The 14,606-nt window shown below is 39.6% G+C and overlaps 1 protein-coding gene and 1 long non-coding RNA gene across 2 annotated transcripts in view; both read left to right on the top strand.

Moving 5' to 3' along the window:
• The first annotated feature begins 205 nt into the window (after nucleotides 1–205).
• Nucleotides 206–14,606, top strand: part of LOC103514650 (ATP-dependent RNA helicase DHX36-like) — a 22,885-nt gene continuing 8,484 nt past the window's right edge. The window contains exons 1-8 of the mRNA XM_026827559.1: nucleotides 206–397; nucleotides 1,344–1,552; nucleotides 2,159–2,297; nucleotides 3,167–3,351; nucleotides 4,377–4,513; nucleotides 4,872–4,952; nucleotides 5,816–5,893; nucleotides 6,471–6,657. Coding sequence (XP_026683360.1) covers nucleotides 218–397; nucleotides 1,344–1,552; nucleotides 2,159–2,297; nucleotides 3,167–3,351; nucleotides 4,377–4,513; nucleotides 4,872–4,952; nucleotides 5,816–5,893; nucleotides 6,471–6,657 — 1,196 coding nt within the window. The 5' untranslated portion in view covers nucleotides 206–217. The remainder of the gene's footprint in view (nucleotides 398–1,343; nucleotides 1,553–2,158; nucleotides 2,298–3,166; nucleotides 3,352–4,376; nucleotides 4,514–4,871; nucleotides 4,953–5,815; nucleotides 5,894–6,470; nucleotides 6,658–14,606) is intronic.
• LOC113469693 lies at nucleotides 8,828–9,218 on the top strand. The gene is made up of 2 exons (XR_003393027.1): nucleotides 8,828–8,866; nucleotides 9,115–9,218. It is a non-coding gene; the product is annotated as an uncharacterized LOC113469693 (long non-coding RNA).

Raw genomic sequence — 14,606 nt, 5'->3', positions numbered from 1 at the left:
AAAAAGATTGGAGAATTAATGTTGAACAGGCTTGGAAACATTGCTTGAAGAAAAAAAAAATCTGTTGTGACGCAGTGGAAATAGGGTGGAAAATCTTGAAAAAGTAGACTAGAAATTTGGAAAAAATGGACTGGAAAACCGAGAAAAGTCAGGGAATTTTATTTTTCCATTTTGGTAGACACCCTGAATATCTAAAAAAAAAAAAAATTAGTTCATAATGATGGATGTACTGAACTACGAGCTAACACCTATCCAATGGCTTACATTTCTTCTTATACTACATTTAGGATTGTGGTACAGAGATAAGAACATTCAGAAGCAAAGAGCAGAAGGTCGTTTGAAAGGAGAAAAAGTGAAGAAAACCAAGCAAGAGAAAGCTGTCGAACAAATTAAAAGGGTAAGAATACGTTTCTTTACATAGGTATTTAGTTAGGTATGTGTCCAATTTTGTTACGTAAATGTGCATCAAATTTCATGAAAATCGGACCAACCATTCGAGAGTTGTGGGAGAACAAACAGACAAACTAAATGCAAAATTGTCGCAAGAGAAAGCTGTCGAACAAATTAAAAGGGTAAGAATACGTTTCTTTACATAGGTATTTAGTTAGGTATGTGTCCAATTTTGTTACGCAAATGTGCATCAAATTTCATGAAAATCAGCCCAACCATTCGAGAGTTGTGGGAGAACAAACAGACAAACTAAATGCAAAATTGTCAGGATAAAACTTGAACCCAACTTTGTTCAAATGACTGGAGAAAACTTAACTAGGTATAAAAAAAGTTATGAAAAGGGATCCCTACTAAAGTGGCCCAGAACAATCAGACCAAAGACACGAAACTGCATTCCTTCGAGATCCAAAGTCATTTCGGGAATCCAGGGTTCGATTCCCGAAAATATTCCACGTTTTTCACGAGGAACATAGAAAGTAAGAAATTTTGGCAATATTTCGTGTAGTGCTTTGATACCCAGTAACGTTTTGGGCTGCCTTCAGCATAACATAAGTGATTAATACATTTAGGGTCAGGTCCACCGCTTCATCTTGATTTCATGTTAGTACAGTTTTGGACGTTTTTGTGCATCTAATCTCGCTTGGAAACCCAGTTCAACGTGAGACTCGAAACCTTTGCTTTTTTTGTTTTTACCCTATCCCTCTATTTCCCCAGCATTCCTATAGGATAGAACTAACCGAACATTTAGGGTCAGGTCCACCGCTTCATCTTGATTTCATGTTAGTACATTTTTGGACGTTTTTGTGCATCTAAACTCGCTTGGAAACCCAGTTCAACGTGAGACTCGAAACCTTTGCTTTTTTTGTTTTTACCCTATCCCTCTCTTTCCCCAGCATTCCTATAGGATAGAACTAACCGCAGAGAAAGAGTATCACATCATCAAGCTTCTAGGCGAGGCCAAAATTTTGAACCCCTCTGCCCTTCCCTTCTTCAATGATGAACCTGAGCCCGCCAAAGGCAAGAAGAAACCACAAGATGATGTGGCGTTTGTCCCTTATTATGATCAACCTGGTCCGAGCACTAGTAAGGCCTCAACGTCCAGGTAGGTTAGGGGGAAATGAGTGAGGAACCTGGAGGTTTTTCCGGTTTGTAACAAGGCAAATGGTGAATTTGGGCCCGAATATCACTCCGGTTATATTACTCTTACAAGATTTCTCAGAGGCTAACACTTTCATAGATTGCTGCTCGGGAAATCTTTGTATTGTGGAACAATTACAATGGGGGATATTGGGGGATTTGAATCGAGTGTGCTTGTCGGGAGGCGAAACCACAAGATGATGTGGCGTTTGTCCCTTATTATGATCAACCTGGTCCGAGCACCAGTAAAGCCTCAACGTCCAGGTAGGTTAGGGGGAAATGAGTGAGGAACCTGGAGGTTTTTCCGGTTTGTAACAGGGCAAATGGTGAATTTGGGCCCGAAAATCACTCCGGTTACATTACCTACTCTTACAAGATTTCTCAGAGGCTAACACTTTCATAGATTGCTGCTCGGGAAATCTTTGTATTGTGGAACAATGACAATGGGGGATATTGGGAGATTTGAATCGAGTGTGCTTGTCGGGAGGTGCGCAAAAGTCAAGAGTTCGAAGCTATGCCAAGTCTATGTTAACACGAAACAGAGTTTTGAGATTTTTCGGCATTGTTTTAGGAACACAACTTCAGAACTCCGAGGTCAAGTAGAAGACAAATACAAACACGTGGGCGAGAGTGCTTTCAAGCGAAGCTTCCTGAACAGTATTTCTGGAACTCTGGAGGAGAAAATAGCGTCTGCTATGGCGTCTAACTTTGTAAGTGGAGAAGAGTTGTCCCTCAGTGCAGAGGGGTTGATTGACTACCGGAACTCTGGAGGAGAAAATAGCGTCTGCTATGGCGTCTAACTTTGTAAGTGGAGAAGAGTTGTCCCTCAGTGCAGAGGGGTTGATTGGAGGGGGGGAAGAGTTGACTCCCATAGTGGGGAAGTATTTGACCCTTTATAAAGGCAGGGGTTGACCCTTATAATGGAGAGGGCTTGACCCTCATAGTGGATTAGTGGAGAAGGGCTGACCCTCATAGTGGACGTTGACTCCCATAGTGGAGAAGTATTTGACCCTTTATAAAGGCAGGGGTTGACCCTTATAATGGAGAGGGCTTGACCCTCATAGTGGAGAAGGGCTGACCCTCATAGTGGACAAGGATTGACCCTTATAATGGGAGGAGATTGACCCTTATAATTAGAGTTATTGACCCGTATAGTTAAGTTGAGAGTAGACCATCATAGTGGAGAGGGGTAAGCCTTATAATGGAAAAGGGTTGACCCTCATAGTTTACAACAATTGACCCTTATAATGAGATGAAAAGCCCTCATAGTCCAAAAGGGTTGACCCATTCAGTGACCAGTTGGGAAACCAGACAGGTTACCGCTGATTACCAGCGCCTTGGTTATCTGACTCCACTCTGTAGCGATCTTAACGTTGAGTTTCTTTTCAGAAACTACTGAATGATCCCGTATTGACCCTTATAATGAGATGAAAAGCCCTCATAGTCCAAAAGGGTTGACCCATTCAGTGACCAGTTGGGAAACCAGACAGGTTACCGCTGAACGCTGATTACCAGCGCCTTGGTTATCTGACTCCACTGTGTACTTGTGTAGCGATCTTAACGTTGAGTTTCTTTTCAGAAACTACTGAATGATCCCGTATTAGATGCTGCGTTCAAAAAGGAAATGATCCGGAAACTTCAAAGCCGTCGCTACCAGGAAATGTTGGAAGCTAGGAAAAAGTTGCCGTCCTATCAAATGAGAGATGCTGTGCTAGATATGGTGCGAAACAATCAGATCACTGTGATCAGTGGTGAAACTGGTGAGTAATATGTTGGACTTTTCAGTCCGATCCCGTACATTTAAAGGGACTTTTGAGTCCCTGCAGCATACATAAGGACTTTTAGAAAGTCCAGAGGAGTATAAAAAAAGATGGTTCACGTAGCCTTGAAACAGGTGCTACCTTTTGGCTGTACGGGTCTGTGTCATAGCATGCTGTTGGTCCACTCTGTTCTTTAGTCATTAATTTTACACGATCTATTTACTCCTGGATATAGTAGGACTGAAATGAATACGATATTTCTCAAGTACTCTAAAAGTTCTCATTGTAATAATGACACTCCCTAAGTTTGGAGCTGATTAGGAGAAATTAATTTTGGGTGATTCTCTTCTCCCAATGTGAAAGTTAAATCTCGGCGCATGTGCTTCAACAATCAGTATTCATTTCAACATGAGACTGCAAGTCCGTTGTTTCGGGGTATGTACCCATCGCGTAGTATACCTCTCATCAGATGGGCGAGAAGAGACACAATCCTTCCCATTTAGCTGGGTCAACACTAAGACACCAGAAAGTAACCTTTTGTAAAATAATAATGATCATAATATGCAAATGCTCGTCACAAATGCTGTTCCCCGCTTAGTACACTACGCTAAATTTCATGACTTGACTTGGACTTGAACCACCAACCTCCAGATTCAAAGTCCACCGTGGAGGAACAACGTTTGTGTCAAAAATTCAGGGTGGCATTCATACAATACACTTTTGCAAAAGAAAACTTTGGTAAGAAATTTTGGCAATATTTCGTGTAGTGCTTTGATACCCAGTAACGTTTTGGGCTGCCTTCAGCATAACTTAGGTGATTAATACATTTAGGGTCAGGTCCACCGCTTCATCTTGATTTCATGTTAGTACATTTTTGGACGTTTTTGTGCATCTAAACTCGCTTGGAAACCAGTTAATGCTGTACACTTTTATGGGTGTTTCTCCCATGAAGGTTTTCTTCTGCAAAAATGTATTGCAGAATTGGCACACCATATAGGAGCTTCATAATATCTTCTCTCTGGCTTGCAGAACTTTGAAGAGAAGTGAGACTCAGCAATACCCAAACGACGTCCTCAACATGCTCAAAGACCCAGAGCTAGAGGGTGTCAACAATGACGTCATATTCTCCCTACTGCAACACATTTGTACCACGCAACGTCCTGGGGCAATACTTGTATACTGTACTTACACTTTTATGGGTGTTTCTCCCATGAAGGTTTTCTTCTGCAAAAATGTATTGCAGCGTTTGATGAAAGGTGACTTTCGGATGATCTTATAGAGGGTTTCGTTCAGTGTATCAATGTGTATGAGGGGAATGAGGTTGTCACCGTTATCAAACATGGGGGTGTCGGTCTCACATCGCCAAGTGTGGACGAAAAGAAAGTCCAATACCTCTTCTTCATGCCCGTACAGGACACCTGTAATGGTAATAAAGGACGGACTAAAGCCCACTCCGTGGCTTAGGTGTTGGGGCAAACAGCCCTAAAAGATGGGTCAAGCTTCTACGAAGTATGCTGGTGGTTCCAATACTTGTGTTCCTGCCGGGCTGGGATACTATCAACTCCCTACATCGCTCTATGTGCCAGTCCAGCTTCTTCAATTCTTGTGAGTATTCTGTTCAACTGATCAAACACAAAAAGCCCACTCCGTGGCTTAGGTGTTGGGGCAAACAGCCCTAAAAGATGGGTCAAGCTTCTACGAAGTATGCTGGTGGTCTAGCGGTAAGTGGTCTAGCGCTCGTCTAGTAATCAGGAGATCGCAGGTTCAAATCCTAGGCAAGACATGAAATTTTATGGGAAAATTTTGTGAAGAGTTGCCATGGAATAGAATGCAACTTAATTCAATATTATTAGCTGAAAATGCTGAAATATATCGGCGGTTTTTGATTTAGAAGCTGAGCTTACACAAATAACCTCACACACATCTGTACGGGATTACAGAAGTCTTGACATTTCAGTAAATTAGATACCTACAGTATCAGATTTCTCAGGGAGAAGAGAGAACACTTGGAAAAACATTTTGTTTCTCTAGTTGTAACTTTAAATTAGTCTCTTTCATAATATTAGTACAAAGTTTCTTTTCGCATTTTAAAACCTTGGCACTTAGGGTCCCCGAGTTATCCTTCTCGCATCAATTTCTGTCTGGATAAATCAATTTTCCTCCACTTTTGCTAATGCAGTTGTAACTTTAAATTAGTCTCTTTCATAATATTAGTACAAAGTTTCGGTACTTGTGCAGAAGTCACGTGGTCCCCAGTTATCCTTCTCGCATCAATTTCTGTCTGGATAAATCAATTTTCCTTCACTTTTATTGTAACTTTAAATTAGTCTCTTTCATAATATTAGTACAAAGTTTCGGTACTTGTGCAGAAGTCACGTGGTCCCCAGTTATCCTTCTCTCATCAATTTCTGTCTGGATAAATCAATTTTCCTTCACTTTTGCTAATGCTTGATGTTGAAATGTTGCAGCTCGATTTCAGATCATTCCTCTTCACTCCATGTTGCCTACTGTATCTCAGAAGTCTATATTTAACACTCCTCCGGAAGGTAAGTCAAAGTTAGGGCACTTGTTCAGAAGTCACGTCAATAGAAAATTCCTACAAAAATCAGCTGTCACAAATGAGCAGTGAGCAAAATTGCTACAAAAAGGAGCTGTCACATATGAGCAGTTGAGCAGTGAGAGTGTTATTATAGGGTTAGGTTAAACGCCAAAAAAGCTTTCAAAATTTGAGCAGTGTTATTATAGGGTTAGGTTAAACACAAAAAGGATCTTTCTTTTCATTGTCATGGCTTTTGAATAGTTACTAAATTTAGTGCGAGAGCAATAAATCGCTTTCTCAAAGCTGATGCCTATAAAGTCGAATTACTTCACTAATTTTGCAGATGTTGAAAAGAGTAGCAACAGCTATATATCTTCTATTTTAGTATAGCCAGCGACGATATCTCTTTGAATGTACCAGTTACCAATAGATCACTGAAGTTAAGCTGTGTTCCGCGTGGTTGGTATCTGAATGGGTGACAATCGGGGCATTCGCAGGCTGCAGTCTATTTCCAGCCCCACTCAGTTTTTCCTCTCTCTTTTTCAATTTCACGTTTTAATCTGATTTTATCTTCCTCGCCACAGGTGTTCGTAAGATCGTGCTAGCTACCAACATAGCGGAGACCTCCATCACGATAGATGATATCGTGTATGTGGTAGACTGTGGCAAGACCAAGATGAGCAACTTCGATGTGAAGGATAACATAGCCACGTTGAAACCAGAGTGGATCAGTCTGGCTAATGCTAAACAGAGAAGAGGACGTGCTGGCAGGTTGGTAACTCTGTGACAGTTGAGGGATTAAACGCACCATTGTTTGTTGAGCTATATTCCTTTGCAGTCAACCTGAATTCCTTATGTTGAAAAAAGAAACCATGCTGTAAGAATTCTACAAAGATACTTTTCAGCTTAGCTTTTTTAATAGGTTGGATAGAGGAGCCTCTAACAACGGAGTTCTTACTGTCCTGAATCGAAGAAAAAAGTAGGACAGGAGAGAAGAAAGCCACCCGTGAGCAGACCTTATCTGTTTAGGATAAAGGTCTCTCCGAACGGAAGTCGAACCCGCGATCTAGTGCTCTAAATTTCATGACTTGACTTGGACTTGAACCACCAACCTCCAGATTCAAAGTCCACCGTGGAGGAACAACGTTTGTGTCTAAAATTCAGGGTGGCATTCATACAATACACTTTTGCAAAAGAAAACTTTCATGTGAGAAAGTTAATGCTGTACACTTTTATGGGTGTTTCTCCCATGAAGGTTTTCTTCTGCAAAAATGTATTGCAGTATTGGCACACCATATAGGAGCTTCATAATATCTTCTCTCTGGCTTGCAGAACTTTGAAGAGAAGTGAGACTCAGCAATACCCAAACGACGTCCTCAACATGCTCAAAGACCCAGAGCTAGAGGGTGTCAACAATGACGTCATATTCTCCCTACTGCAACACATTTGTACCACGCAACGTCCTGGGGCAATACTTGTGTTCCTGCCGGGCTGGGATACTATCAACTCCCTACATCGCTCTATGTGCCAGTCCAGCTTCTTCAATTCTTGTGAGTAAAAAAGGAATTTTAATTGTGTTGAGCATTAAATGCTTGTCACAAATTTCCTTCCTCGCTTGATAAACTACGCTAAATTTAATGACTTGACTTGGACTCAAACCACCAACTTCCAGATCCAGAGTCCACCGTGCTAATCACTACGCCACTGAGGTTGGTCAATTCTTGTGGGTATCCTGTTCAACTGGTCGGTTTATGAATAGCATAGCATATTATATCAGTCTGTCAAAGTTATTGGCTTGTCATATTAGCATTGGTTCAAATGTGTTTTTTTTTCGGATTCAAATGTGTTTTTTGCCAGCCTAGGGTATATTGGTTGGTAGTACGTCTGCCTTGTAAGCGCTGGGCCGCCGGTTCGATTACCGCCACTGCAACACATATGTACCACGCAACGTCCTGGGGCAATACTTGTGTTCCTGCCGGGCTGGGATACTATCAACTCCCTACATCGCTCTATGTGCCAGTCCAGCTTCTTCAATTCTTGTGAGTAAAAAAGGAATTTTAATTGTGTTGAGCATTAAATGCTTGTCACAAATTTCCTTCCTCGCTTGATAAACTACGCTAAATTTAATGACTTGACTTGGACTCGAACCACCAACCTCCAGATCCAGAGTCCACCGTGCTAACCACTACGCCACTGAGGTTGGTCAATTCTTGTGAGTATCCTGTTCAACTGGTCATACACAAAAAGCCCACTCCGAGGTTTAGGTGTAGGGGCAAACAGCCAGGATGGGTTAAGCTTCTATGAAGTATGCTGGTGGTTCAGTGGTCTAGTAATCAGGAGGTAGCAGGTTCAAATCCTAGGCAAGACATGAAATTTTTTGGGAAAATTTTGTAAAGAGTTGCCATGGAATAGAATGCAACTCAATTCAATATTATTAGCTGAAAATGCTGAAATATATCGGCGGTTTTGGATTTAGAAGCTGAGCTTACACAAATAACCTCACACACATCTGTACGGGATTACAGAAATCTTGAATCAACTGGGCATACACAAAAAGCCCACTCCGAGGTTTAGGTGTAGGGGCAAACAGCCAGGATGTGTTAAGCTTCTACGAAGTATGCTGGTGGTTCAGTGGTCTAGCGCTCGTCTAGTAATCAGGAGGTAGCAGGTTCAAATCCTAGGCAAGGCATGAAATTTTATGGGAAAATTTTGTAAAGAGTTGCCATGGAATAGAATGCAACTTAATTCAATATTAGTAGCTGAAAATGCTGAAATATATCGGCGGTTTTAGATTTAGAAGCTGAGCTTAGACAAATAACCTCACACAGACGTCTGTACGGGATTACAGAAGTCTTGAAATTTCAGTTATTGTATTATGCATAAGTACTTAGTGTTTTATTCAGACCGTAAGCTTGCTATATGAATAGGTTTGCTCTATGAGTTTGCTATGGTGGATAATAAACCCAAGGAAATCATCACAGTATGTATTATATTGTATTATGCATAAGTACTTAGTGTTTTATTCAGACCGTAAGTTTGCTATATGAATAGGTTTGCTCTATGAGTTTGCTATATGAATGCAACACCTTTCTGTTTAAATCACACTCCTTGAATAGCTACTAACAAATACCAGGAAATTTGTAACCAATGACAGCTCTTTGGATTGTTATTAAGACGATTTGTTTCCGTGTGACCTTACAATCAAATAATATCTCCCCTCCAATACAGGTGCGCGATTGTCTCAGTTTCGAATGCAAACCCTCCACCGCGAAGATTATCAAGGAGTTGCGAGCAAGGTTGGATATGTTGCTTGCTCACAAGTTATCACATCCCATTGTATTATGCATAAGTACTTAGTGTTTTATTCAGACCGTAAGCTTGCTATATGAATAGGTTTGCTCTATGAGTTTGCTATATGAATGCAACACCTTTCTGTTTAAATCACACCCCTTGAATACCTACTAACAAATACCAAGGAATTTGTAACCAATGACAGCTCTTGGGATTGTTATTAAGACGATTTGTTTCCGTGTGACCTTACAATCAAATAACATCTCCCCTCTAATACAGGTGCGCGATTGTCTCAGTTTCGAATGCAAACCCTCCACAGCGAAGATTATCAAGGAGTTGCGAGCAAGGTTGGATATGTTGCTTGCTCACAAGTTATCACATCCGGGAACTACAGCCTGGGGAGATCCTAATGAGGGCAATATCTTGCAGTGAGTAGATTTTATCATTAATTATCTGTGGTAAAGCAGAGCCTTTTTGTGGGTATCACAGTTGTTGTAGCGGTTTCAGCCGAATGGTGATGGTAGAATAAAGAATACCGTTTTATATCAGTCATACACCGGGGTGATGGTCTCTAGCCATGTTTAATTGGCTCCTCCTGAACGCAGTCAACCATCGTGAGGACTTGTGCTTGTTCTTTTAAAGCGAAGAGAACCCTTTGGAAAACAGCCAACCAGATAGGCTGGTTAGGGTTAACTAACTACCTTTTTGTGGGTATCACAGTTGTTGTAGCGGTTTTAGCCGAATGGTGATGGTAGAATAAAGAATACCGTTTTATATCAGTCATACACAGGGGTGATGGTCTCTAGCCATGTTTAATTGGCTCCTCCTGAACGCAGTTAACCATCGTGAGGACTTGTGCTTGTTCTTTTAAAGCGGAGAGAACCCTTTGGAAAACAGCCAACTAGATAGGCTGGTTAGGGTTAACTAACTATTCTCCTCCCTGATTATAGTTCCACAGCTAGATGCTAGTCTATTCACTGTTTAACGTTCCCTAGCCAGACCGTGGGTATCACAGTATTACTAAGTGCCTCCTTTGCAATCAATTCCCATTTTTCACTAATATTGTTACACTGGTAATACCACTATTGGTGTCTAGCTACTCAAATGTCCTGACGAGGCTGAGTAGTTTGATCCTAAGTAATTTCCCCATTCTTTTCTTAAGCGATTTATTGCTCTCGCACTAAATTTGGTAATTATTCAAAAGCGATGACAATGAAAAGAAAGATCCTTTTTGTGTTTAACCTAACTCTATAATAACACTGCTCAAATTTTGAAAGCTCTTCAATGATCGAACTCATCACAAATGAAGACAAGAGAAACAATTTGGATGATTACAGTGATGAAGAGGGTGATGATGACTACATAAATAATATATAAGGTCCTTAGCACATATGACCTGTGTCAGCCTTTGCATACATGAGGTAAAAATGCAATGCAAAGTTTGCGTTGAAGATCTGCTATCATTTCAAATGAGATAATAGTCCTTTGTATGTATAAATAATGAATCAGTCCTTTTGTAAAGGTCACACTAACATCCCACCTTGATTACTGTGTGTTTTCCATGTCCCAAATATTTGTCCCAAACCCCAACATTCCTACAAAAATCAGCTGTCACAAATGAGCAGTGAGCAAAATTGCTACAAAAAGGAGCTGTCACATATGAGCACTTGAGCAGTGAGCAGTGTTATTAGAGGGTTAGGATAAACGCCAAAAAAAAGAGCTTTCAAAATTTGTGCAGTGTTATTATAGGGTTAGGTTAAACACAAAAAGATCTTTCTTTTCATTGTCATCGCTTTTGAATAATTACCAAATTTAGTGCGAGAGCAATAAATCGCTTTAGTTCCTTACTTACATAAATTTAATCCTGTCTATTTAGTTTTAATATTTTCATTTATGGCTTTGCCAAAGTAATTTATAAGGCTATCTTGTGTTGAGTTTAACTTGACAATGTATTTTTTAAGGCTATCTTTTGTTTTGTTTCACCTAACTCCTTTCTCTTAATATCATCCTCCGAAGTATTTTTACAAAGATGTACTCGTATGTATCTATCTCTTATCTTTATACCTGTCAGAAAGCTAATAAAATTTTAAAAAGAAAACTTATTTTTTAACATTTTCCTTTCGTAATTTAAAAAGGGACCGAAGTATTTTTACAAAGATGTACTCGTATGTATCTATCTCTTATCTTTATAGCTGTCAGAAAGCTAATAAAATTTTAAAAAGAAAAACTCATTTTTTAACATTTTCCTTTCGTAATTTAAAAAGGGATAGGTACCTATTTCTAGGAATGACAAAACGTTTTATTTACTGAAAGCATCAAATGCAAGTAAATATATATTACATTATTTATATACAATCTCTAAAAACTTCATTAAATAAAATGGAGAGGTAACATATATTTGATCGAATAATACAAAATCAATTTAGAAATACAAGTACGAAACGAAAAGCGACAAGTATCTTGTCTTCAATAAATAAATAAATCTAAACTAATTTCAAATACAAAATCAATTTAGAAATACAAGTACGAAACGAAAAGCGACAAGTATCTTGTCTTCAATAAATAAATAAATCTAAACTAATTTCGATTGATATATTTCTTCGTGAAAGAGCTATCTAACAGATAAAAAAAGGAGTTAAAAGGAACTTAAAGATAAACGAATTATGGAGACAACAGAAATCAAATTAATACTATCTGTAAGTCTTACAACTTGGTAATTTCATGTGTTGTACACAGAGATTCTGCTGAAGGGGAAGTATTCAATACTGGAGCTTGCTTACTTAACTTGGGCCACATATAATTACTATCAAGCTCATTTTCTATACCTATATATTTACAACACTTATAGTCATTGCTCCACCGTTTAAATTTGATCATAAGCAAATAATGAATAATGAAATTCTCAATGAAGAGACTAAGGACAAAGTTACATATGGCGAGGTAGATCACTATCAAAGGGAACTGCATGTTAGGGGGAAACCGAAGCTGTAAGAACTGAATGATGAATTCACTGGGAATGAGAGTGATATAGATACAAACCCAAGTCATAATAATGATGGATAGAATGAACAGTTTGTTCTTGTAGATAGGAGTCCGGTATGGTTTTCCCTGAGAAAAGGTGATGGCAAGTATAATATATTGGAACATGGAGATTGAAAATACAGCGTAATTCTCGTAACAACTATAAGAGATGGCATTGGTGTATACAAACGGCTCAAACCAGGCAAACTTGTGAACAATAATGAAAGAAATGATCTGCATGGATACCATGAGAATCAACTGGAAGAACATGGACAACAGCGTAACGTAAGAGAAGAGACTATTCAACGGTGTCTCAGAAGTGAGAGGACCAGAGAAAGCGTGATTCCTACCAAAGAAGAAAGCAAAGTTCACTACCAGAGCAATGTCGATGTAGAGAAACTCAAAGTCCGTCAAGTTGCTGTCGATAGTATAGAGGATCATGGTGGAAAAGAATTCACATAATGAATAGAGCACCATGAACTTGAAGATACCAAATGATGTAACCAATGCAGCTCTACCTTCCCGTATGATGCGGAGTACACAGGAGATGTTAGCTACTGTAGAGGTGAATGGAGATGCTACAGAACTCTCGGCTTCAGATAGAGAAATACCAGCATGGGCCGCTCTTAATGCACCGCAGTCATTAGCACCATCACCACACATAGCTGAAACACAAAGTATACAAGGTTACAAGGGGTCCTTTTACCAGCATGGGCCGCTCTTAATGCACCGCAGTCATTAGCACCATCACCACACATAGCTGAAACACAAAGTATACAAGGTTACAAGGGATCCTAAAAGGTTAAATGAATAAATGCATCAAATTTACAAGACACAGAACTTGGAGGTGTCAAAACTATAAAGTGCATTCTTTTAATGTTAAGTTTTGAACTTTATGAATCAACTTTTTATTAATACAATTCAAGACAATGCATCAAATTTACAAGACACAGAACTTGAAGGTGTCAAAACTATAAAGTGCATTCTTTTAATGTTAAGTTTTGAACTTTTTGAATCAACTGTTTAATACAATTCAAGACTAATGCATCAAATTTACAAGACACAGAACTTGAAGGTGTCAAAACTATAAAGTGCATTCTTTTAATGTTAAGTTTTGAACTTTTTGAATAAACTTTTTAATACAATTCAAGACTTTGATTACTTACCTACATAATACCCCAATTGCTGCAACTCCAACACAAGTTGCTGCTTCTGATCCGAACTCATGCGAGCAAATATAGCTCCCTTGACAATAATCCTCGGTATCAACTCAGGCATTTGATCTCGAATAAGCTCCCAAGATTTCCCGGTCACTGCAAACTTGTAAGCCCCCGATGAGAGCCCCAACTCCTCCTCTGTTTTGCTGTAGTTGAGTTTCTTGGCCTTTGTCTGGATTGCGGATACGCCACTGACTGTGAAGTACACTTTGGGGCATTCCTTCAGTCCCCCTGGCACGGCGCTAACGTCCACCACTGTTTCTCCTGGGTCTATGATGCCACACTCCTTGGCTACGCTGATGGCAGTCTGTATGTTGTCACCTGGAATTTAAAATAAAGCTGCCATCATTTGAAAGCTTTTGTCTTTTAATATCTTTGTCCCCAAAAATCCCAGAAGTGAGTCTAGTCAATTATTTATTCGTAGGTATAATGTGATCTACAATTTGAATCTCAGCAGCAACATGAAATATTAAGTCACAGGGGAAGGCCCTGGAATTTAAAATAAAGCTGCCATCATTTGAAAGCTTTCGTCTTTTAATATCTTTGTCCCAAAAAATCCCAGAAGTGAGTCTAGTATATTAAGTCAGAGGGGAAGTAATGTGATCTACAATTTGAATCTCAGCAGCAACATGAAATATTAAGTCACAGGGGAAGGCCATTTCTCATATTGAGTTCAAAGTAATGAATTCCTTTAACTTCTTCCTGCACATGCTATTCTAGCTTTTGGAGAAGAAACTCGACAACTTACCTGTGATCATCACAACTTTGACGCGAGCATCCTTCAATTCTTTGATCACTCCCTCGGTTTGCGGCTTCAGTCTATTTTCCAAGATGATCAAACCTAAAAACTCCAGATCTTTCTCTATGTCTTCTCGTTTCATGTAGTTGAGATGTTTGTAGTCGTCAATGGATAGGGTGCGACTCGCCAGTGCGATTACTCTGTAACCTTGCTCTGTGTATTCGGACAACACTGATACGATGTTCTCTGGAACTGAAATTAAGACGGATTGGTACTTTTAGACCAGAGATTTCCAATTAGTGCCCCGCGAAGCTTTTTGGGTGGGCCCCATCGGAGTTAATTTTTGCTCTTTTCCTATGTTGTGGACTCCGAAAATGAAAGCACGGAGAAAAAAGAAACTGAAATGTCCTTCAATATATTATCCCTCGATTTATCGAAAGGGAAGAATATTG

This window comes from Diaphorina citri, unplaced genomic scaffold (assembly GCF_000475195.1).
Source record: "Diaphorina citri unplaced genomic scaffold, Diaci psyllid genome assembly version 1.1 scaffold1196, whole genome shotgun sequence".
In the NCBI taxonomy this organism is placed as follows: Eukaryota; Metazoa; Arthropoda; class Insecta; order Hemiptera; family Psyllidae; genus Diaphorina; species Diaphorina citri.
The sequence above is the reverse complement of the archived record's forward strand: the minus strand, read 5'-3'. Positions and strand labels throughout refer to the sequence as shown.